At 37.4% G+C, this 21103-nt stretch overlaps 4 protein-coding genes across 9 annotated transcripts in view; all 4 read right to left on the bottom strand.

Moving 5' to 3' along the window:
* Window positions 1–117: 117 nt before the first annotated feature.
* On the bottom strand, window positions 118–2461 carry LOC149947392 (uncharacterized). 5 transcript variants are annotated; one of them, XM_090172126.1, is made up of 9 exons: window positions 2355–2461; window positions 2080–2274; window positions 1893–1986; window positions 1694–1826; window positions 928–1022; window positions 774–866; window positions 611–709; window positions 493–549; window positions 118–431 (listed from the first exon to the last, which is right to left on the bottom strand). In XM_090172126.1, exons 3-9 carry the CDS (start codon window positions 1953–1955, stop codon window positions 396–398), a joined length of 576 nt encoding a protein of 191 aa, XP_090028252.1. In that variant the 5' UTR covers window positions 1956–1986; window positions 2080–2274; window positions 2355–2461; the 3' UTR covers window positions 118–395. The 5 variants fall into 5 exon arrangements, with proteins under 5 accessions (XP_090028252.1, XP_090028256.1, XP_090028255.1 ...); XM_090172130.1 differs by having other exon boundaries at window positions 505–549; XM_090172129.1 differs by having other exon boundaries at window positions 934–1022.
* A 328-nt stretch (window positions 2462–2789) lies between these two features.
* Window positions 2790–5103, bottom strand: LOC149947391 (uncharacterized). The gene is made up of 7 exons (XM_090171535.1): window positions 4666–5103; window positions 4167–4299; window positions 4017–4099; window positions 3856–3954; window positions 3530–3667; window positions 3394–3453; window positions 2790–2996 (listed from the first exon to the last, which is right to left on the bottom strand). Exons 1-7 carry the CDS (start codon window positions 4747–4749, stop codon window positions 2841–2843), a joined length of 753 nt encoding a protein of 250 aa, XP_090027661.1. The 5' UTR covers window positions 4750–5103; the 3' UTR covers window positions 2790–2840.
* Window positions 5104–5204: 101 nt separating this feature from the next.
* LOC149947390 (uncharacterized) lies at window positions 5205–8318 on the bottom strand. Its single transcript, XM_090171534.1, has 9 exons — window positions 8155–8318; window positions 7965–8094; window positions 7455–7543; window positions 7297–7395; window positions 7053–7241; window positions 6918–6992; window positions 6469–6865; window positions 5804–5947; window positions 5205–5741 (listed from the first exon to the last, which is right to left on the bottom strand). Exons 1-9 carry the CDS (start codon window positions 8197–8199, stop codon window positions 5722–5724), a joined length of 1188 nt encoding a protein of 395 aa, XP_090027660.1. The 5' UTR covers window positions 8200–8318; the 3' UTR covers window positions 5205–5721.
* Window positions 8319–8900: 582 nt separating this feature from the next.
* Window positions 8901–21103, bottom strand: part of LOC149947388 (tripartite motif-containing protein 2-like) — a 69421-nt gene continuing 57218 nt past the window's right edge. Inside the window, exons 1-8 of one of the 2 annotated variants that reach the window (XM_090172216.1) lie at window positions 12905–13527; window positions 12566–12817; window positions 12215–12505; window positions 11563–12147; window positions 11059–11502; window positions 10719–10994; window positions 10374–10646; window positions 8901–10264 (exon numbers count right to left, since the gene is read on the bottom strand). In XM_090172216.1, the coding sequence (XP_090028342.1) occupies window positions 10112–10264; window positions 10374–10646; window positions 10719–10994; window positions 11059–11502; window positions 11563–12147; window positions 12215–12505; window positions 12566–12817; window positions 12905–12970 (2340 nt within the window). In that variant the 5' untranslated portion in view covers window positions 12971–13527 and the 3' untranslated portion in view covers window positions 8901–10111. Of the gene's footprint in view, window positions 10265–10373; window positions 10647–10718; window positions 10995–11058; window positions 11503–11562; window positions 12148–12214; window positions 12506–12565; window positions 12818–12904; window positions 13528–21103 lie in introns of those variants that run through there. The other variant, XM_090172215.1, reaches the window with a different exon arrangement.

Below are 21103 nucleotides of genomic sequence, written 5' to 3'. Positions count from 1 at the left end.
TCTCGTTAGATACTCCTCACTTCCGGCAGGATTATATAATAAACTTCTGCTTTTACGTATAGGTTTATAGAATAATAATGTTGAATAAATCAAAAATAAATAATTTATTTATGACCTTTCAATTCAAAATATTTAAAAATAGAGACGTAGGTTAAATGCGTCCATAATTTAAATTTCACTTCGCGAATGATTTAATTATTATTTCGTCACCTAAATCTTCGAATAAAATTGTACGGGCTCAATCTCTTTACCGCGACAGTATAAAAATATTTTCCATGATCGGAAATCTACTGTAAAAAAACAATGTAACAACAGAACGCCATAAACGTTAAATTTGCCATTGAAAATACATGGTTAGGTAACAACCATGATGCATATTTTTACGGTTTAAATCTTTAAATCTGGTTTATGCGCGCATGTACTTGTATTGTCTGCGAAGAAAAATGGTATTCTTTAGAAATGGTTTTGTTACTTATTGTCGCAGAACCTTACTGAATTTCGTACTTGAATTTCATTGTATCGTCTGTGAACCAAAACAGTGAACGGAATCTGCAAAGGGTACGTGGAATTAAGTCCCGTTTTTTCAATAATTGAAGGAATTTAAACTCACGTTGACCATCCATCCAAATACAAATCCTAGTCCTCGACTCAGCGTGAAGAGATCGAAAAGGAACCAGGTCACACCGTAATACTTGTTATCGATATTTTCCTGAAAGCGGAAATAATAAAAATAAACCGCGTTGCTGATTAAAACAAGTACCTTATCTACTTACCGCGGCAATGGCCAGGAAATTGATCGTAAAGTACATTTCGCAGGCAGTCATCGCGGCTGTGATTATCACCCATTGTAAGACACCTTTGGCATTCTAAGATGGACACTTGTTATGGGTTAATATTAAACAGACTTTGAAGAGCTCTTTTTCGGACAGTTACTGATTTGGAATTGGACAGCAACAACGCAATTGACGACGCGAACCACGTCAAATTCAGAATTATAGTCATAGAGATCATGCCGTAGATGGCTGCGGAAAAAAGTCAAAAGGATTTATAAGATGCATTTCGGGAAATATATTCGAAATCGAGCCAACACGAGCTATGACTTGTTTTAAACGTAACTAGCGCCAGTTAGCCCAAGCTTCCGTTAAACGTAGTGTCAGTAATGTCAAATTAAATAGCGTGTAGTCGTTTAGTTTTCAAGAAATCAGGTATACAAAACGTAGGTAGACACGATAAATCACCGAATAATTTTGAGAAATCCGTAGAAATCACCAACAAATTATGAGAAATCAATGGAATATTTTTCACAAGTCAGTAATCACGCGTACAAACGTTTGACGAGGGACTACTCACTCGGAAATTAGGAAATCCGTCATACTTTAATTAGGTAAATACTACTAAATAGTATTTTTTGAAAACATGAGACAAGGAGACTATAGAGTAGTCAGCCACGATTTAAAAATTAAGGTAGAATAAATATAAACGCTGAAAATAAATTATAACTATCATTTGAAAACCCCGATCAAATAAATAGTTAATTGAGAAATTAAGTAAGAATTATACTTTTAAAACATTACTGAAAAAAAATTTATCAGCGCAATAAATGATTATACAATAGTGTTTTCGAGACTAGGATACGCGTTATCGGCAATTCTAAAAACGTATTGGCATAATTGTACTTGGTTCGAGTATTTACCAGTGTCGAGTCTTCGAACGCTAAAGACTGCGTAGATTTCGAACTCATTTGGGCTGTAGTAGCCGTTCAAACCAGATGCAACGTGATAAAAAAGGACTGCTAATTGGAAACCAATATATACGACGCTTTGTACCTGCGTAAAGATTCCAAGTTTAAAAGAATAAAAAATGAGTTTTATCCTGGTAAGAGTGGAACTTACAATTCCCAGAATTCCAGCAATCATTGCCGAACTTTGTAAAGTCCTTTTCCCGCAACAACCCATCTTTACTCTTTAGTCAAAAGGTTCGGACCACCTGCGATTTCAAAGATGGCATCTCAAATCATTTGGTACTTTGGTCGCTCTACTTCTAACACTTAGAAAAAAATGTTAGGCAAAACATCCTCACGATAAAGATACGACTAGACGTTCTCCCTTTTCTCAATCGCTGTTCGGGGCGAACGCAAGCAGAAACCTCTCACTTTTCGCACGCTGTCAATTTGGCGCGAATTCTCTCCGCTCGGCGGCGCTAAGTTGAATATACGAGAAAGAAGATTTTACGAACCTCGGGCGTAGATCGAGACAACGTTATAAACATATTCCCCTACGGTGTATAAAAATGAGCCAAAAACCTAATAGTTTTCAAGTCCTAAACGTTAGTTTCATATAAATGACCAGCCTTACCTTATTCGTATTACCTATAAATCAATTAAAACCCGTACGGAAACGATTTCGTTGAATCGTTGCCAAACGTTGAGAGCAATCTCCCTCGGTACTCGCTAGCTTTGCCAACGCGGGTATTATTTTTCGTCATTTCCTGTGGCTTCAGGCGAATATAAGTAACATGTTGACGTACGCCGCGCGCCCTTCTGGTAAAATTTGTAAAGCTGCGTTCCCGCTACCTCGCGGCGTGATATTTTTTAGGCGCTTAAAACTTTGGTAGTTCAAAAAGTTGAAATGAAATATTAAATAAGACCAAGCTATTTCGATATAAAATTTATTTAAGAGTAAATAATTCCAATTAAAAATGTCAAAAATAATACAATAATATACACGAAAGCGCCGATACATATCTTTTTGTCTAAAGGCAATTAGGCAAAATTTTTTCATGATCGGCGCTATAATTCATTGTTTTTTAAAAACAATTTCAAATGCTGCGTATAAGGACTGTTAGTAGACTACATCCGAATGGTATCCTCCGTTGACCGAAGCGTTGGACATGGTGATCCCATTTTCAAGGTTCATGTTGCTCTGATATGGAGATTTTGTTGATTTATTAACCGGCTGCTTTAGTTTGGGCCCCAGCGTAATGTACGATGATTCTTCCTAAGTAAAGGCAATTTCCATTTTACAAATACCATGATGGAAATTTAGTCAGGTTACGTTACGTTAGTGGTTAATTCATATTAGGTTAAACGTCTATCATTAAGTTAGAAGAAACCACCTATGGACTGTGAGAAGGATGATCAAATACGCGAAAAAGTAGATTAGTCCATAATTAAAAGGGATAATATAGCTAAATCCTAAACAAATTTGAAGAAGTTAAAAAACATACTACTAACTCGTACCCAATAGGTCTTTGCTCGAAGACCTATTGGGTACGAGTTAGTAGTATGTTTTTTAACTTCTTCAAATTTGTTTAGGATTTAGCTATATTATCCCTTTTAATTATGGACTAATCTACTTTTTCGCGTATTTTATCATTATTAAACGTCTATCATACCGTTTTGGGTGCGCTCAAGAGCTGAGTGGCCCGTCTGTAGCCAAGGTACGCTAGTAATACCTGAAATTTCCCAGATAAATATTTCGGTGACGTTAATAAGACAATTTAAGTCGGAAACGTTAAATTCGTTTAATACGTTGACAATCCAGAGCACAAGTCCTCCTTTGCCCAAAGTGAAAAGCAACATAAGGTAGCCCCCCATCAATTCCTCCCTCGTCACGTCATCCAGTTTGCTTTCCCCGATTTGAAAAGAAAACAATGTGGCCAACATATCCTGAAATATTATTCATCAATGGTCAAGATTTTTAAATGAGAGAAATTCGCCCATGAGGGAAGGGGCTATAGTTTTTTTATCGCCAATTCTGGCCCATTCAAATCATTTGATTCCGTTCCAAAGTGAATCAATTTGTAGGTGACAAATGTGGTCCCACTTTTCTCAAGGGCGAATAATTTCCAATGTACCGATGTCTGCGCAATGAAGTAAATAAAGAAAATGATGTCGAACAGGGTCATAATCAGAGTTATCACAATCCACTGTGAGATTCCAACAACGTACTGATACTATTTAAAATTTATTTCGAATTAATTACATTATATAATTCCATATTATTATAATTACGAACGTAATTGCTAGCTACGAGTCCGAAGGAAGATGCTAGCCATATGCTGCTGAAGAGGGCGGTGGTAACGACTAATCCCTTCATCGCTAGAATAAGTAGAGCGAAGTAATTACAACAATGACTAATTCTTTATATCGATATTTGAACCCTTACTGTCATCGAAATCAATTGTTGTTCCTCGAGTAATCAAAGCCCATAACGGGTAATCTAACAACTGCGGGATATTATCATTCAAATAGAACTTGCTGAAATACCAGCTCATGCCCAGCACTATTATGCCTTGGATCTGCCAAGAAAAGGATTATTATTTTTCGAAAGCTAAAACTAAACATTTTTCACAAACATTTCATTAATTCAAGGCGAACTAATTGGGTTTAAAAAAGTTTTTCAATAAAATTCTTAATTGAAATAATATTTCGAAAATTGTTCGAGTGGTTAGAATAGAACTTTACAGTGGCAGATTACCCAATTGGAGCGCACCTAGGGCTTTGACGTTTACATAAATGGCCGTACAAGAAAATGGCGCCTAGTGAATCGAAAGAAATTAATCCGCCACTGTAGATTTCAAATTTTAATTTTAATCTTGATTAAAAAATTATCACTAACATTTATAGCTTTTATGAAAAATGGGACAAACCTAGACGAAACTTACAATTCCTAGTACCCCGCTGACGTACGTCCACGTCTTAAAGGAAATGGCAGCGAAGCTTAGTTTTTTAAAACATTCGGGTAGCATCTTGCAGAGATCACGCTGTGGTTCCGTCACCCCTCGACGATGTTTACTTCGATAAAGAGAGGCAAATACATTTTTACCGTCAATGAAGCCTATTTCTCAAACCCAATCAACGTCAGCAAAATAATCGTCAAATAGATTCACCTGTCTATTTCGCAACAATAGAAATTAACAACAACTAAGGCATTTTTCAATTTTTTCCATTTAATTCTTAATTATATGCAACGTATGCTGGTTTCACCAAACAGTTGAATAAACAGGGCTTGTGGGTTGTTACGAAACATATTACAGTTAGTGGCAGTCGCGCGACAGTGTGTTCTATAGATTTACAGAGAAGAGAAAACACAAGCCCCTCCCCCTCCGTTTCAGGGTTGATATTTCAATGTCCATGGTTAAGAACACTTTTTTCGACTCTTCCAATGTGTGCCTAACTCAATTAATCAATGTAAACGAAACTATTTAATAATATTAATCTTTAATAGTAACACGCTCTCCACCACTTGACAGTTTGAGCAATATGTTGAGCTCTGGATTAATTAACTTCAAAGGATATCTACCATCTCGAAGCTAAGCTGACTTTAGATAGCTGTTTTTTTTTTCATTCTAATGCCCAATTTTTTTGGGCACCGGAGATCATTTCGTAGAACCATTCAATACTCGTTTGTCCCATGTGTCCAGCTTACGACAGGTCGCCACTAAGCGGAGTACGAACAGGGCTCTTTTATTTCCCCTCAAGACAACATCCTTTAGCGTTATTTAATCCATGGGTTCGATACACGACTTACAATTATTTAAAATGACAAAACACATTATGCGCCGAGATATGTATATAGTTGGATTGTTGCTTCTCGCTGGATGTAAGAAAATTATAAAGAAATATTGTTTTGACGTATCTAATCAACAGTATTATAGCTATGCACACTTAAATTAAAAGAATGTTGCGATAAAAGGTATCGCAAACTGATGTTTTAGAAATCAGTATCTTCTCAAACCACCTGTAAATTGTCAATCATTTGTTATTTACCAAAGTATTGTAAAAGAAATGCAATGAATTTACCTTGATATCCTGGATTATTATAACTATTTCTATTAGGTGAATTCATAACTGGAGGAAACGATCCTCTATTTGACTCCTGCACAGGCATAGCGTAAGGATAATCGTATTGAGGGTTCATTGCTGGGTTGTCAATTCCCATTTGTTCTAAAAATATTTAATAAATAGCGGCGTTATTTATTGATGCAGAATTACATTCTGAGAAAATAAGAATTGGCGTTCCTCAATGTCACCAAAAGTAAAGTTAACCGTGTAGAAACACTTCCTCTTAAATATTGCGCAAATCCTTTAGCTCTGGCGTTTGTTCTAATTAGCCTTTGAGTTTATATTCACCAAAACTATTTCAAACACATTGAGGATAGTGCCATCTAAAGGTAAAATTCGTTCGTGGTGTTGTAGCTACCCTTACGAAAATGATGAATGAATTTTGATTCATAAATAATATTCAAAATTGTTCATATCCAAATTCGACTTTGATCGGAAATTAAAATCCGAAATGTGTTATATTTAATCCAATTACAGTGTTTGTCATTCAATTTTGTTACGTTTTGATCTAAAAAGAATTGGATAATTTGGGATTCAAACTGCCTTAATTCCAGTTGAATCCAAATTTGGACGTTGAATCGATAAATTTTCGTAAGGGTAGCTTTCAAGAATATATTTCCGACCTGATTTCATTCCGCCATTGACTACTTTTAGTGGTAAGTCGTCGTAATCCGGATCGGGAATGTTAGGGCTTTCATTGTAGAATGTTTGAGCACGAGGCGTTAGTAATCTACTCCGTATTACTGGAGCGCTCGGTGGAATTCCGTAGCTCGACATCTCTCTACTGTTGGGTAAAACATCCGGTTTCAAGTCGTAATTCCTGGCTGAAATTCGTCTTTCGGCACCATTGCGACGTTCCTCAATCGGTAATATCGGAACGATTCTCATGATCGGGGTTTCCTTCGCGTTGTTTTTGGCAGTGGCGAAAGATGGTTCGTCGTACTCATTCATGGGAGTCGCGGGTTCCGAATACATGTTCGGTTGGCTTCCGGAGACGAAAAAATTGCCACTTCCATCATCCTGAAAGGCGCGTTATCAATTTATAAATCCAACTCTATTGTACGAAACAAACCTTTTTTTCCTTCCTCCGCGATTTTCCAAGACGAATTTCTCTGATTCTTTTACTTACGAAGTAGACTAGAACTACCTAAGCGCAAACGCCACTCATTAATTCCACATACTTCGGAAATTGACAAAACCTACTCACGTTAATGAAAACCGTGATTAAGAAAACCCTGCTGACACCCACCAGAAACCAAACGTAGCCCTTGTAAATGTCATTATTTGAGATACTATCTATATATTCGATCTTCCCGTCCTCAACCTCCAGAAAGATCGACGAGTTGCGTGCCGCCACGAATTCCTTCTCGTCTCGAAACAAGTCCCGAAACACCATCTGTAGATTTTTACTGGTTTCAAGTTCGTTCCGTAATTCTTTAGGCGATACTTACCGTAGTTGATAATGTGAAAAAGAGCGTGAGTGCTATATCCGAAAACACGATGCAAACGGTTGTAGAAATCCATATTCGTAAACCGGATGCGTTTCGTTGCTACGTTATTTAATTTTGGAATTAGAATTAAAAATTCAAGGATGGTAGAAATAACCAACCGATAAGTCGTTGGACAGAAGCGCGGCGATGGAAATAACCAGCCAGATGAAGTTCAAGATGGTGCTGACGATCACGATACCATTAACTCCTGCATGATTCGAATAGCGTTTAGAATTGACAGACGTAACCAAAGGCAATGTAAAAAATCGAAGGTGTAAGCTACCAGAAGTTTATAATATAGAAAAGTATCCATTCAGCTTAAAAATGTCATCTTCGCCGGCTTGAAGCACTTTTCCATGGGAGTGAATTTCTCGGAAAATCTCAGATATGTAAAATATACACTAAGTACGGATATGTCCGATTTGTAACGCATATTTTCTCGAAGCCATTGTTTTAGAAAGTCATTATCTTTTCTTACGACAAATATTGCGAAAGATCACGTTTCAAACGAATATAGTTGCTTAAACAGATGTATCCTTCTTCGTAATATATATATTATTTACTTCTGGTGCTACTCATTACGAGTGATACGTTCCTTTTAACGTAACAAAGATAAAAATAAGCATTACCATATTCGAATCCCTCGATGACTTCTTCGAAACAAAGCAGCCATCGATTGTGTGAATCTCCGAAGACCGAGGGTTGGAATTGAACGAATAAGAAAAAGACATTCCAGGCTAATAGCAACACGCTTTGTACCTATAGAAACACGCTATGTTTTAATTTTGAGATTAAATTAAATATCGGGAAATTTCTTACAATTGCAAGTAGGCCGGCAGTGGTTGTCACTCCGTTAAAACTCATTATTAAGACTTGGATTAGTTGGTCACCTAGAATAACGCATATTTATCGGTTTTTTTAAGGGAGTTTCTACTAGACCTAACGAAAGTTGGTTATGTATTATTCGTTGAGGTATAATGAGGGCTTAGGCCGATTTCCTCCGTTCTTAGATAAGATTAGTCAGAGGGAGTTGCAATAATTACATCGAGAAGTTTGCCACTCCAAAGTCGCGCGGAGACCCGGATGGATAATGGAATTATAACACCATCGCCCAGAAGAGAAAATGTCACGAAGTAAATGATAACGAAGGTAAATTAAATACAAGAGGTTAAGCAGCCGATGAAATGAACGCGACGTCTAGCTAGCCTTACATTCTACCGCGCGGAGGTTTCTTCAAAACGCATAGAAGTTTCAAGCTAAACTTTTACAGAGTTACGCTTAACCTCGGTAATGTTTGGAACGCACATTCTCGGAAGAATTCCTTTTTGTATCCGCGCTCCACAACCGGTAAGTTTGCTAGGTATAACGTCATCGGTGACGTAATTATATCGTCATCATAGGCTTTACTATAGGAATTGAAGATTTAGAACCCGATTTCCGACACATCATCATATAAGGATCAAACAATCCTCATATCAATGGTGATTTAGGTACCGATATGATTTTACACCGATCTTAAAGTTTCAGTTATAGTAGATCGAAGGATTTCAGTAAACATTCAAGCGTAAGATTTTAAGATATTATTTATTATTATGTTGTAATTATAACCGGTAGTAATATATTTTTGTGACGAAGAAAACATTCTTTTTAATATTAGAGCTCAATTCTAAAAGGTTTGTAAAGTGGAAATATCAATCGTCAAAAACTACGATATTTTGCGAGCACTCTTGGAAAAAAGCGGTCAAGTTGATTTAATGAAATCTGGAGGTCCACTGGTCACGTGGGCCAATTTATTTTTCAATTAAAAGTAGCCGTAGCTAACGACATGATTTATCTACTGAGAGATCTTTAAAAGTGATTTACGACGGTTGACTGACTTCCGAAACTAATAACAAAAGTAATTTCTACTATCCACATTATTACAAAAAACGGAAGATGAACAGTTTATAATTTTTCAGTAAGAGTCTAATGATCACCGGTTTTTTCACTTATTTCCAAGACTGTTTGCGTTTCCTTAATTCTCGTTCTAGTCCGCTCCCCCGACAAGCGAGTGCAGACCAGAACCTTATGTAGACACAAAGCAAAATGTTTCATTTTGGGAAGAAAATTTTCACCCAAATTCTGTAGTTTAGAGACGCAAGATACGGGATAAAAACCAGGGGGAAAAAAACAAATATTAAATTTGAAATCCTCCTTAACATTTGAAATGTTTGTTGCTTCTGGAGCAAATCGTTTGCATATTTGATCTTATGATTAAAAGTGGAAAAAGAGTCCAATTGACATCAATTGTAAGACTTTTGCATAATTAGTATATTGGGTCATAGTGCTTTACGTACGTAATCTACACATAAGGGCTATCAAGCTTAGTTTACAAATACTACCAAGCTTATAGTTTACAAATACATTTGGAAGCTACGATGTCTCCCTCATCCGCGTTAATTCCGACTATTGGCACCTTCGATTTCAAAATTTGTCTTGAAAGAGTTACGTATAATCGCGGTAACGAATTATATTTAAATCTATTCAACTAAAATAAAAACTATTTACGATTTCTGTTTACAAAAATACCGAAGATATAACTATAATTAAGTTAAACTAAATGGATTTCTTATTTAATAAGGGTTGTATATAGAGAAGCTTCATGTACAATCGCTTGAAAAATATAACTTTTCTTTACAATAAGAAGATAAATTATACAAAAACATGAACCAAACAACGCGAGTTAATTGTTCGTACGTCCTAAACCTCACGGCGCATATTTTATAAAGTTCGAAGGTCATTGCAAGTACTTGTAGACCTTGAAACAGTGGTTTCCAGAGTCGGCCACCACGACGTAACCGTCCGAAGAAAGTGCCAACCCTTGAGGACCGTACAACGGATCGCCGTTTGTGTTGACGAATGACAAGAATGAACCGTTCGAGTCGAAGACCTACGTTGAAACGAAAAGACGATTAATTTAAAATAAATCTTAAAACGGGCGAATGGAAAGCGGAGCCATAACTAAAGAAGCTAACGCTAATTAAGACCTAATTCATCACCTGAATTCGACTGTTTCCCCAGTCGGCGACGATAATATTGTCCTGCGAGTCTACGGCGATTCCTGTCGGCGCGTTGAATTGGCCATTGCCTTCGCCGTTCGAGCCGAACGACGTCAGGTAGTTCCCTTCGCAGTCGAACAGTTTGATGCAATGATTGTGGAAATCAGTCACGATGATTTGGTTCTTGCTGTTGACCGCCGCGTAATGAGGACCGGCGAATTTCTCGAAGCTGTTCCCACGCGATCCGAATCGGTATAACAGTTTTCCATTTTCCTGAACGAGAAAATTGTTCAATTACCTTCGCTCGTAAAAGCCGATAAATTTAGGAAAAAGCCCGCTAAGTACCTGGAATATGAGAACGCAACTTCCTTTATTGTCGACGACTACAATGTGACCATTCTTATCAACGGCCACTCCTTTCGGTCCCAAGAGCTTGCCCGTTCCGAGCCTGTTGACGAATTTTCCATTCGGTTCGAAAATACTGACCCACTTATTTTCGTAGTCGGCTACGACGTAGTTCCCGTTGGGCATGACGGCGACTCCTGTCGGCCTTTGCATTTGACCAGCGCTTCGACCTCGTACACCAAACCTCAGTTTGCACTCTCCCATACTGGTAAACACCTAACGAATGACCATTGGCTTAGAATACGTCTTATATATTAAACGTTAATATCGATTTCGGTACCTGAACGCATTGATTGTTACTATCGGCGACGATAATCCTGCCGTTCGCCATGGGCGAACAGCAAACGCCTTGAGGATTGGAGAATTCCCCCTTAGCTCTGCCTTTTAAACCGACCCTCATGACCAAATCATCCTCGATGGGGTTACTGCGTCTGTGAGATCCGCTCGACCTGTAGCTCGGAGGTCGTTTAGTGGCACGTTGCCTAACACCCGTGGTTCTCGGTATTTTGGAACTTGTGGGTCTATCACTGGAAGAGCTCTCTTCCTCGCCGTACGCTCGCACTTGGAAAGGACTACCTCGGATGTGACGTCCGAGGAGCGTGATGCATAGCTCGTATATGCCTTCTTGAGGAACTGTGTACGATAGGTCGTAACTACCGTTTTTGAGATCCGCGATATCAGGAACGATACTCGTGAGTAATGGATCGCTGGATACGAGAGAAGCCTGCGAGAAACGCTTAATTTCAGTGCTTCGGTAAATATTAAAAGGACAGTGCTTACGTACTTGTAGTATACCACCGTCGCAGGTGTCTTTGACAATCTCCCTTCTTCGGTCTTTGGTGGTTATGTTCACTAGAGTAGGTTTCCCGACTACGGTGTGTTTCAGCCCCTCCCCGGACACTGTCGTCTCGTAAGAGATGGCGCTGGTCGTTCTAATGCTACCAAAATTGAGGATACTCTTCCGCAGGGACGACGCCCCTTCCTCGCCTTGAAACACGAGGTAAGCGTTTTCTTCGGGATCCTTTTGGACTCGCATGACGGCAAATTCAGTCAGTTTTTCGGCCACTTGCTTGTTCACTAGAAGCACCTCCGTGTCCGTTCCGTGATTTAGCGCGTTGTCCGTAAAATCGCAACTGGTCGCGAGATTAGAAAGGCACAGTTCCAGAACGTCTTTCTGCTTATCCAGAATCCTTTGTTTCGATCGGTGGACGTCTTCTAGTTCACCGAGCAACTCCATTTTTCGTTTTTCTAACGTTTCGGCCATCGAATTGAAACACTGTTGAATTTGACGCGAAGTTTCCAAATATTGTTGATTTAGAATATTCGACGTCCCACTAACGGTTTCGATGGCGTCTTTTATCTCTGGAACCTACCGGAAGTAAGCGATCCTTTTAGCATTTCCAAAATTATTTTATAGGCATGTGGTTTTTACCAACCTGTACGAACGCCTTGTCCAAGAGTTTCCTCAGCGTCGCTTTCTGATCTTCAATGGCTTCTCTCAGTCTCATGGTCATGTGCCCTCCGTGTTCGATATCGGTGCACGTGACGCATACGGCAGTCTCGCAGTCACTGCAATAAAACCGTAGAGTCTGACTGTTGTGCTTGGGGCACATTAACGACGGCTGGTCGCGGCATCGTTCTTGGTCTTCCATCAACGCCAGTTCGCTCAGTGACAAAATACGATGGTCGCAGGTCGGTGTCGATGTCAAATGGATTCCCGCGCAAACCTGCGAAAATCGTAGTTAGCGTACGGAACCTTTTCCGCGTAAAGAGCTCGAATAATTTACCTCGCACAGAAATTGGTCGCATTCCGTGCATTTGGAGACGCCGGTTGCTTTGCAATCGCAGCCGTGACAGACAGACGGGTGATCCAACACGTCCATCAGACTAGAGATGAAGAAATTGTTCTGTAATCCAGATACGCCTTGTTCCGGCAGAATCGATTGCTGCCGACACACCGGACAGGTCAGAGTCAGACTTTCGGGTGGCGTGTACTGAACCAGACAAGGTTCGCAAAACGTATGTAGACAAGGGAGCACCTGAAATAAACCAAAGCGGAGATTCTCGTTAAATACCGCGAGGCAGTAAAAATATATTAGCACGAGGCTACGAGGCTATAAAGATACCTGGGAAACCTGACATTTTCCGTAATTTTCGCATATCTCCGGGACGCAATGCGCGTAAATTTTCATGTTTGTTTCTGCAATAAAATACTCTCGCTAAATACGCGCCCGCTGCGAAGACGCCCCGCCGCTAAAAATACGAGAGCGAAACCAAATGCGCTGCAAAGACAAAACTGGGAATAAAATGGAGTGGAACTTTCCGCCAAGCCAGCGAAAGAGAGAGAGAGGGGGGGGGGGAGAGAAAATGAGAGAGTACTGGAATATTTACGGTCCGATAGTTATCGAGAACCCCTTTCTAGCTTTTCGGAAGATAATGACGCGGGACGACATGCTCAGCTTGACGAGCCTTAAAAACAAAGAACGAAAACGAGACTATTTTTCGTTTTGATGTTGACGTGAAAAGTGTTAGTCCGAGTGGCTGTATCGGAATTTGGTATTCGCAACCCTCCCGCTTTCTTCTCCCGTTGTCTTTCTATTGGCTTTTATCGCTGACCCCGATACTTCCATTGAGAAACACCACCGTGATTGGAAAATATTTACTGGGTTATGGACCTTTATTTAGTTTCTTTCATTCGGCTGACAAGTCTCCTATTTAGTATATTAAATACGGTAGTGACAACCGCTTCTTACGCGAAGTTACGCCAGAGAAAAGGAAAAAATATGTTTTAATACCTTTAACCGTTTCCTACGTAGTAGCCAGAGTTTATAAATATCATTTAATCATATGTTTACCTATAATAATTTGGAAATAATTTTAAATTTTCGTGATCACTATTTTCGTAAATTTGTTTCTATTCGCGAAGTGTGTAAACCGCATTCCGTTTAATCCTACCAATTCGACTTTATCGGCCAGCCGGAGATAAAATTTACACAACTTATTTGGCTCATTAACGATTTTTATTGGGCAACTTGTAAAAAGACGTGTTTTGGATACGGAACGAAATTAAATATCACATGCCTTTATAATGTCTTTCTTTACACATAAGAGTAGCAGTGGCGGCCACAGGATCATTTTAGGTGTAGGCATAAGAAACTTTTAAATTTTCTTATGGTGTATGCTAGTACTTTTTCTTAATATTTTCAACCCATTTTACGTTGAATCCAAAGTTAATTTGTAAATTATTTTATTCGGGGCCCCTTCAAGTCCCTTTTTTGGGCCCAGAGTGAAATGAAAAATAGGCTATAGCCTTTGTAGCCTACCCCTGGCGACACCACTGTGTAGTAGACAATCGTTTTTCTTACAAAAATGGGCCATTAGGTTTCAAAAATCCTTGGAATGCTTTCTCAGATGGTGTACACGAAAACCGTTATTTAACTTTTTTTCCCAAAACTTTGTTACCACAAACATTGGACTAATTTGTTATCTCGCGCAAACAGAGCTTTACTACTAATAATTAACGTATATCATTTGAAATCGAGTTTCTTCAAACACGTTAATTTAATTGCGTAATTTTACACGTAATTATATAAATAACAAAATTCAACTCGCTTTACAAACAAATTAGAGAGATTAAGATCTCTAAATACGTCTAGGAAAAAGTCGACAATATCAGGCTTTTTCAAACCATTTGCGTGATTTGCTAAGCCTAACAACTTCTAGTATTAGCGGTATTAGGCTTAAGAAATGGCTTGAAAAAGCGCCGATATTAGTAAGTATTCACTACGCGGCGTTCGTAACCTCCCATAAATATAGCCAGGAAACTTCCCATTTATATAACGTAATAATGCGTTGTACGAAATTACTCATGTATATAGGGCGTGAATAGTTAAAGTTTTCACCGTGAATGAAAGAAATGGCGCAATTTTTCGAACCCAAAAGGCCAAAAAATGTTAGAAAAGAACGATAAATAATGAAACTAGGCGGGAATATGAAGCTAGACGGAGAAATAAGAACGGCAACATAATAGAGGAACAGTGTACGAGTTGGGATTCGCTTGGCCAGCCATGCAAAAGCGCGCTCGCGGAGAAAACCAAAGTCTACACTCTAATGGATAAGCCAGATCCACGCATCCCCCGCAATTCTACGAAATTAATCCTACTAGCTGATTCGCCCCTGATAGTCATAGATACACAATTTTTACACTGAATTTCATCTTATATTTGTAGTTCAGCAGTTTTTTTTCTCAGAAGCTCAGCGTCTCTATAATAATAATTTTGCTCAGTTGCCAAAATAAAAGCCAGTTGACAAAATGAATATTTTGATGACCTTAACCTTTGGGGACCATTTCTTTTTTAAAAAGAGTCGAAGACAATTTTAGTCATGTGACTAAATATTGGGTGCTTGCTCGTAGCGTCGTAGCTAAGCCAGGCCTTGAAATGTCCGCCATGACATTTATTTGACGTCACAGATCACGAGGCAAAACGTCACACGATTCTGAGAAATAATCAATTGACCGCCATGGGCGTCTTAATGTCATGGCCGACCGAGACGCGTTACTGTGGCAACGAACCCAAGCAACACCCACGAGCAAGCTACGAATTCAATTACAAAAATACACAAAAATTCCATGGAAAATGTATTCGAAATCCGATAAAAAAATTCCCAATTCGAGATATTTTTTCCATTAGCATTGAAAATACCTAGACATTTTCTAGAAATATTTATAAAGGACTATATAAAAAACTGAACAATTTCTAGATATTAATATAAGGTTTTATAGAAATTTTCTTTTAGCTATTTTATATTAATGTGATGTTCTGGTACTTTTAGTTTCAAATAAAAATTTTAATCATACTTGGAAGACGTTAATCAGCTAATAACGTCTCAATTTAACTCATTAATTAAGTCGAAAAAGCAGCTTGCTAGCCTCCTTTGTTTAACTTCTCTAACCATAACTTTATAATGTTTTGACAAGGCGGACGGTATCCCAAGATTGCTTATTAGACCACGCCCAATAGAACGCTATTTACTTATACTACTTAATACGATTAATACATTAAATATGAGGCGTCTCGCATCCGGCCTTCAAACATAAACATTAAATTAAATAATATAAAGTTAATTGACTTAAGAGCATGTTCGTTCTTTCCAGAATTGCATCGGGCTCTAACTTTCAAATTGAAATGATTGTTCTATATGTAATTTTCTAAATGGGCGGCTAGCTATAATATTTTCTAAAATCAAGTCGCAACTTTTTTGTAATAATAGGTCGTACATTTTCGCTCTAAATAGGTCTTTTTTAACTACGTATTAAAGAGAGACAAGAATCCATACTTCTACTTGGAATGCTTATCCTGCCGTATCGCGTATGGTAAGATCACTCCGACGGCTTTGGCCCCGCCTAAGAGATAAATAAATCCTCCCCTCTCACGTTGTTGTTCGTTAAGTTAACATAGGGATGTCAAAAAAACAATCTGCCACGATAAGCATTCCAAGTAGAGGTATGGACTCCTGAGAAAGATTAACCTTTAGGGGAAGGGTAAATCGTAAGTTTTTGAAGCTACTGCTTAGTACGCTAAAGAGACAACTACTACACCTGGTTGGTTTTATTTCAGACTAATAACTTGTTCTTTTGGTAGGTAAACAAATATTTTTACACCAACTGTTTAGATCGTGATTTTGATCATGAATTTATTAATATACACCTATGTATATATATATGAATAAATTCAGATTTTAACTCGGGTGGTTTTCAACCTTTATTTTCCGCAGAAACCTTCGCTATCAGAATCAAAATCCGCGGATTTTAGGAATGAATTAAAATCCCGGGGCTCGGAGGGCAAACCCCCCAGAGTTTGGAAAACCAATTTTTGAAAGCCAAAACGCCCCAGATTTCAAATATATGATTTTTTAATTATAATGAAATAAATTATTATTTATAACATTAATCCATACCTCTACATGGAATTTTTATCGCGGCAGATTTTCGTCTCGATGTGGCTGACGGTTTTATATACGTCACTATGTTAACTTAACAAACAACTACGTAAGAGGGGATTTTTTTTTCTCGTAGGTGGGGCCAAAGCCGTCAGAGTGATCTACAAATAATAATATTTATAATTATTTATAAACAAAACTGCAGAATTATCAATGTATTAATCAAAACATCACAAGTATTTGGGTCTTTAAACTTTTTATTTTTTTTTATGTTTCCGCGGAACTATTGGAGCCATCTCGCGGAAACCGAGGGTTCCATGGTACACAGATTTGAAAACCACTGTTTTAACTAATCCCCTAGATTTTCGCTACTTTTTTTATTAAATTATATTTTGCCCAAAATTTCGATTTCAAAGTTATTTTAGCTTAACTCTCTTGTTATAACCACAAGAAATATTAAACGTTAATATGAGATGGAAATCCATGCGGGATTCTAAGAGAGATCATTGCGAAATACCCGTATCAGCTGGAATTCAATTTAACGACCTCTCAACTTCTTCTAGATCGTAATGGGAATAAAGAAAACTAATTTCTCGTCCGCCTATACCAGCTGGAAACGCCACGCTGATATTTCAATAGAATGAATATAAGCATTTCTTTCATATTTCGTTTCGCCTAGAATCTTATGAAATTTCCGCAAATGAACAATTTTGGATAATATCGCGTTTAGGGAATACAATCGTGCGCGCTCCCAAGCGGCTGTTTTCATTTCTTAAATGAAAATCGTGTAATCTCGAAAGATCATTACCATACGCAGAGGTAGGCTTTTGAAGGGTAGGTAATAAAAAATAGCCCTTAGAACTATAAACGTGAAGTTAGGTCACGCGTTTTTTTTGTTCCTTCGAAGCTGAGACGCTTAAATTCTATATATAGCACCATTCTAAATAAATGACCAAATAATCGCGGCGAAACTAACGCTTCTCGGGTTCGCATTTTTATTAAAGAAATAAATGATAATGAATAACCGGAAGAATCATTCCAGTTTGGAGGCGAGATAATAACAGTCGTAACAATTCGAAGAGTAAATAAATACCGTTTAATGACTGAAAATAAAGTTTCTTTTAGTTCGCAATATGCCACACAGTTAGAAAAAAGGGTTTCCATGGGTTTTATTAGGGTTTGCTTTGGGTTTAAAAAAGGTTTAGGAAAAAATTATAAACCCTTAAGGTTTTGTTTTGGCAACTTGCATGGTTTGAAAAGGGTTTAAATGTTTAAAGGAAACCCCTATAGGTCAATGGAAAACCCTTAGGATTCCCATTTAAGAACCTATAGAAAAAAATAATAATTTATCACTTTTTAAAACCCTTTTCAAACCCTGCACGTTTTAAACTATCTCACGCCATCTACGCCAAAATTTGATATCAAGCCGTATAATAATTTCATAAAACGTAAAGGAAGACGGTTTTTCCCCAAAATGGTTTCTCTAAACATCGTTACAATCATACATCTTTCGGTGGTTCTGTGGTAAAACGCCCGCCTGTCGTGTTAGAGGGCTTGGGTTCGAAACGCACCCGTTGCAATCGCCAAAATTTGTTATAAAGTCGTAAATTAAATTAATTAATTTTAATTTAATCTATAAATACAAACCTTAGGAAGTGTCTGAAGCGTTTGGAAAGAGTTTAAATAAAAACCGTGTTGTGTCGATTGTCTGTATTTACGGGGTTTTATTGCAAACCCTAGGAAGTTTTTAAAGGGTTTCTAATGGTTCAATTTATAATCATAAAAGTGCTCATTTTTAAGCCTTGTGGGTTTGAAAATTTCCGTTAAAGGGTTTTGGAGGGTTTGAATTTGTGGAATTTTTTTAAGAACCTTGGGGGTTTATGATCAAACCCTTTTTTCTAACTGTGCAGACCGCAAGACTCAGTATTTACCGATTTACTAATAATAGTAGTAACTAGGGCGCGTCAATTTGGTCATAAATCTGGAGATTTATGTCAACCTGACTTGTCGGGATATTTCGAACGCTATCGTCGTAATATAGCATTAAAGAGGCATTGTATTTTCTTTCGTAAAAGTAATTGGCTTTGGAAGGAATTAGACAAAGATGAGAAATGAATTTTCATTGTTCGCCGTCATCGTGGAAAAGAATTTGTATATCTGGTGACTGCCAATTTTGGCTGGCCCCTTTCGCCACCCCCTGATTCTCTTTATTACGCGAATAGAAAGGATCTCCATTGGACCGTGAATTGGAACAAAAACAAAGGAAAACCCTTCTCCAGTCGATGAGAAGAATTCGCATCTCTCTCATCTCGTCTTTGATTTACGAAGATTATAACGATTTGTTTAAACGCGAATTCAATGGACTAGCGACTCGGTAATTAAAAGAGCGCCTTTATCCGAGCAAATATCTGACTCGAGCATTCTCAGCCGATCATTGACACCTTTGTCACGCACCATTCTGTTTATTAAAGCCGCTAATAGTAAGGTCAATGTTTGGCGCCCGTGTAACCCTAATAGGGCCTCTGATACGATTCAACAATAGAGCCACAGGCAGAAAAAAAACATAACAGACTCAGACAAAGTCTTAATAGCATTCCGGGTTTCTGTTTTATAAATTTAACATTAATTCAAATGGAATGCTATTACAAGCATACCATAACGTTTTAAAATTAAAGGTTTAATAAAAATTTATATTTTAGAATATCAAATGTGAACCGTGAACTAAACTAATTAACAAAGTTTAAAAATAACTTTATTTAATTAAAATATCTGTACCTTATTTATTGGCACTTACTTACAAGGTTTCGCTTACATTGAGAACTACTTGATTTCGTAAATTTTTTATGTAAACTAATTATTATTATAATTATACTATTTATTCATTAATTTTAGTTTATAATAACTATGTTTAATTATTAGAACCTAAAAGAAATAAATATAATATTATTATGATTATTATTATTATTAAGCACTAAGTAATTTATCCAAATTTGTAGATACAGCGTCTAATTTCCAAATGCATATCTTTAAACATCTTTAAAATGGGTCATTACATACTAGCGCTTTATATTTTGGAATACATTGTGGTATTTTTAGAAAAGAAAGATACGTTTTTCGATAAACGAAACAAAACGAAAAATATTGTTATCGTCTGTATGGATAAAAAAATAGCGGATGTAAAAATATTTGAAAATAATCATCGAATCAGTTACACTTATGTCGTGTTTCTATGGTAAATCTACTTATCAATACCGGTATCCGTAACTACCATACTATGTAATGTGGAACGCTCAAAAAAATAACGTATTAGCACAAGTCGCTTGGGACTATTAGACTTAAGCAAGATAATACGAATTAATAACGATATATTTGACATTTACCTAATTAATTAAGCTTAGTTTTGAGCCCTCAACTAGCGTCAATTCAAAACCATTCAAATTATTATAATCTAAACTAAGGGCCCAAAATATTCCAATTTAATTTAAAAGGGTCAACAAATCGATATAATTTGTTCATATTTTCTTTCGATTTCAAGTTTTATTTTTACTTATTAGACAGGTTAATCCTGTAGTAAAAAACGCGTAGGAGAAACGCGAAATGTAAACAGTTAGCGCGCAATAAAGGTACGTCTACTCTTGATAATGTCCCCCTACGCGTTTCTAAGCGCCGGCTTATTAAGTCCTTTTTCTCAATTATGATCAACGTTATTTTAGCATTATGGTTCAAAATTATTCATATAGATGGCGATAGCTGCTCCGTATATCTTCATTTAATCCCTTCTATTTTTTTACACGTGCACTTTCGCAAATAGACAGGTTAAGCCAGCGCCCGAAAACGTGTAGAGCGAACTTGTGGGAGTGTATAGACGTAGCTTTGTTGCGTACAGTCTGCGCATCCTACAAGCTCCCTCGTTCACGTTTACGGGCCCTAGCTTAACCTGTCTTGGTACTAACTCGAAGGATAAGTGTAATTTTAATTATGGTTAATAAGAACTGAAGATTTACAGCTCTAAAATCAAATCAAACGTGAAAATGTTATAATGAAACAAGTCTTTTAATTACCTATATGAAAGTCAACAGAAGCGTTCCCAAAATTACCACGAATCAAACTTTTACGGTATAGTTTGAAACACGCGTAACGCGGTTATTTAATTTCAATTCAATTTAGATATCAAACTGGGTACGTTTATCAAAACAACCAAAGATAAAAATTATTTTCAATACGAACTCAAAAACAATTCATTTAATTAATCTTTACGGTTGTCTTAATCCCACCAGAACTTTTATCTTTCTAAATAAAACGCGTTGATTTTCAAGGTAAAAGATAATAGCTACCTGAGCATGATTTTCGTCGTCGGTGTAGTGGCGACCCACGTGTCTCTCCGG

Source organism: Leiobunum rupestre, chromosome 4, assembly GCF_980474605.1.
Source record: "Leiobunum rupestre chromosome 4, qqLeiRupe1.1.hap1, whole genome shotgun sequence".
NCBI lineage: Eukaryota > Metazoa > Arthropoda > Arachnida > Opiliones > Sclerosomatidae > Leiobunum > Leiobunum rupestre.
This window is presented reverse-complemented; position numbering and strand designations above follow the sequence as displayed.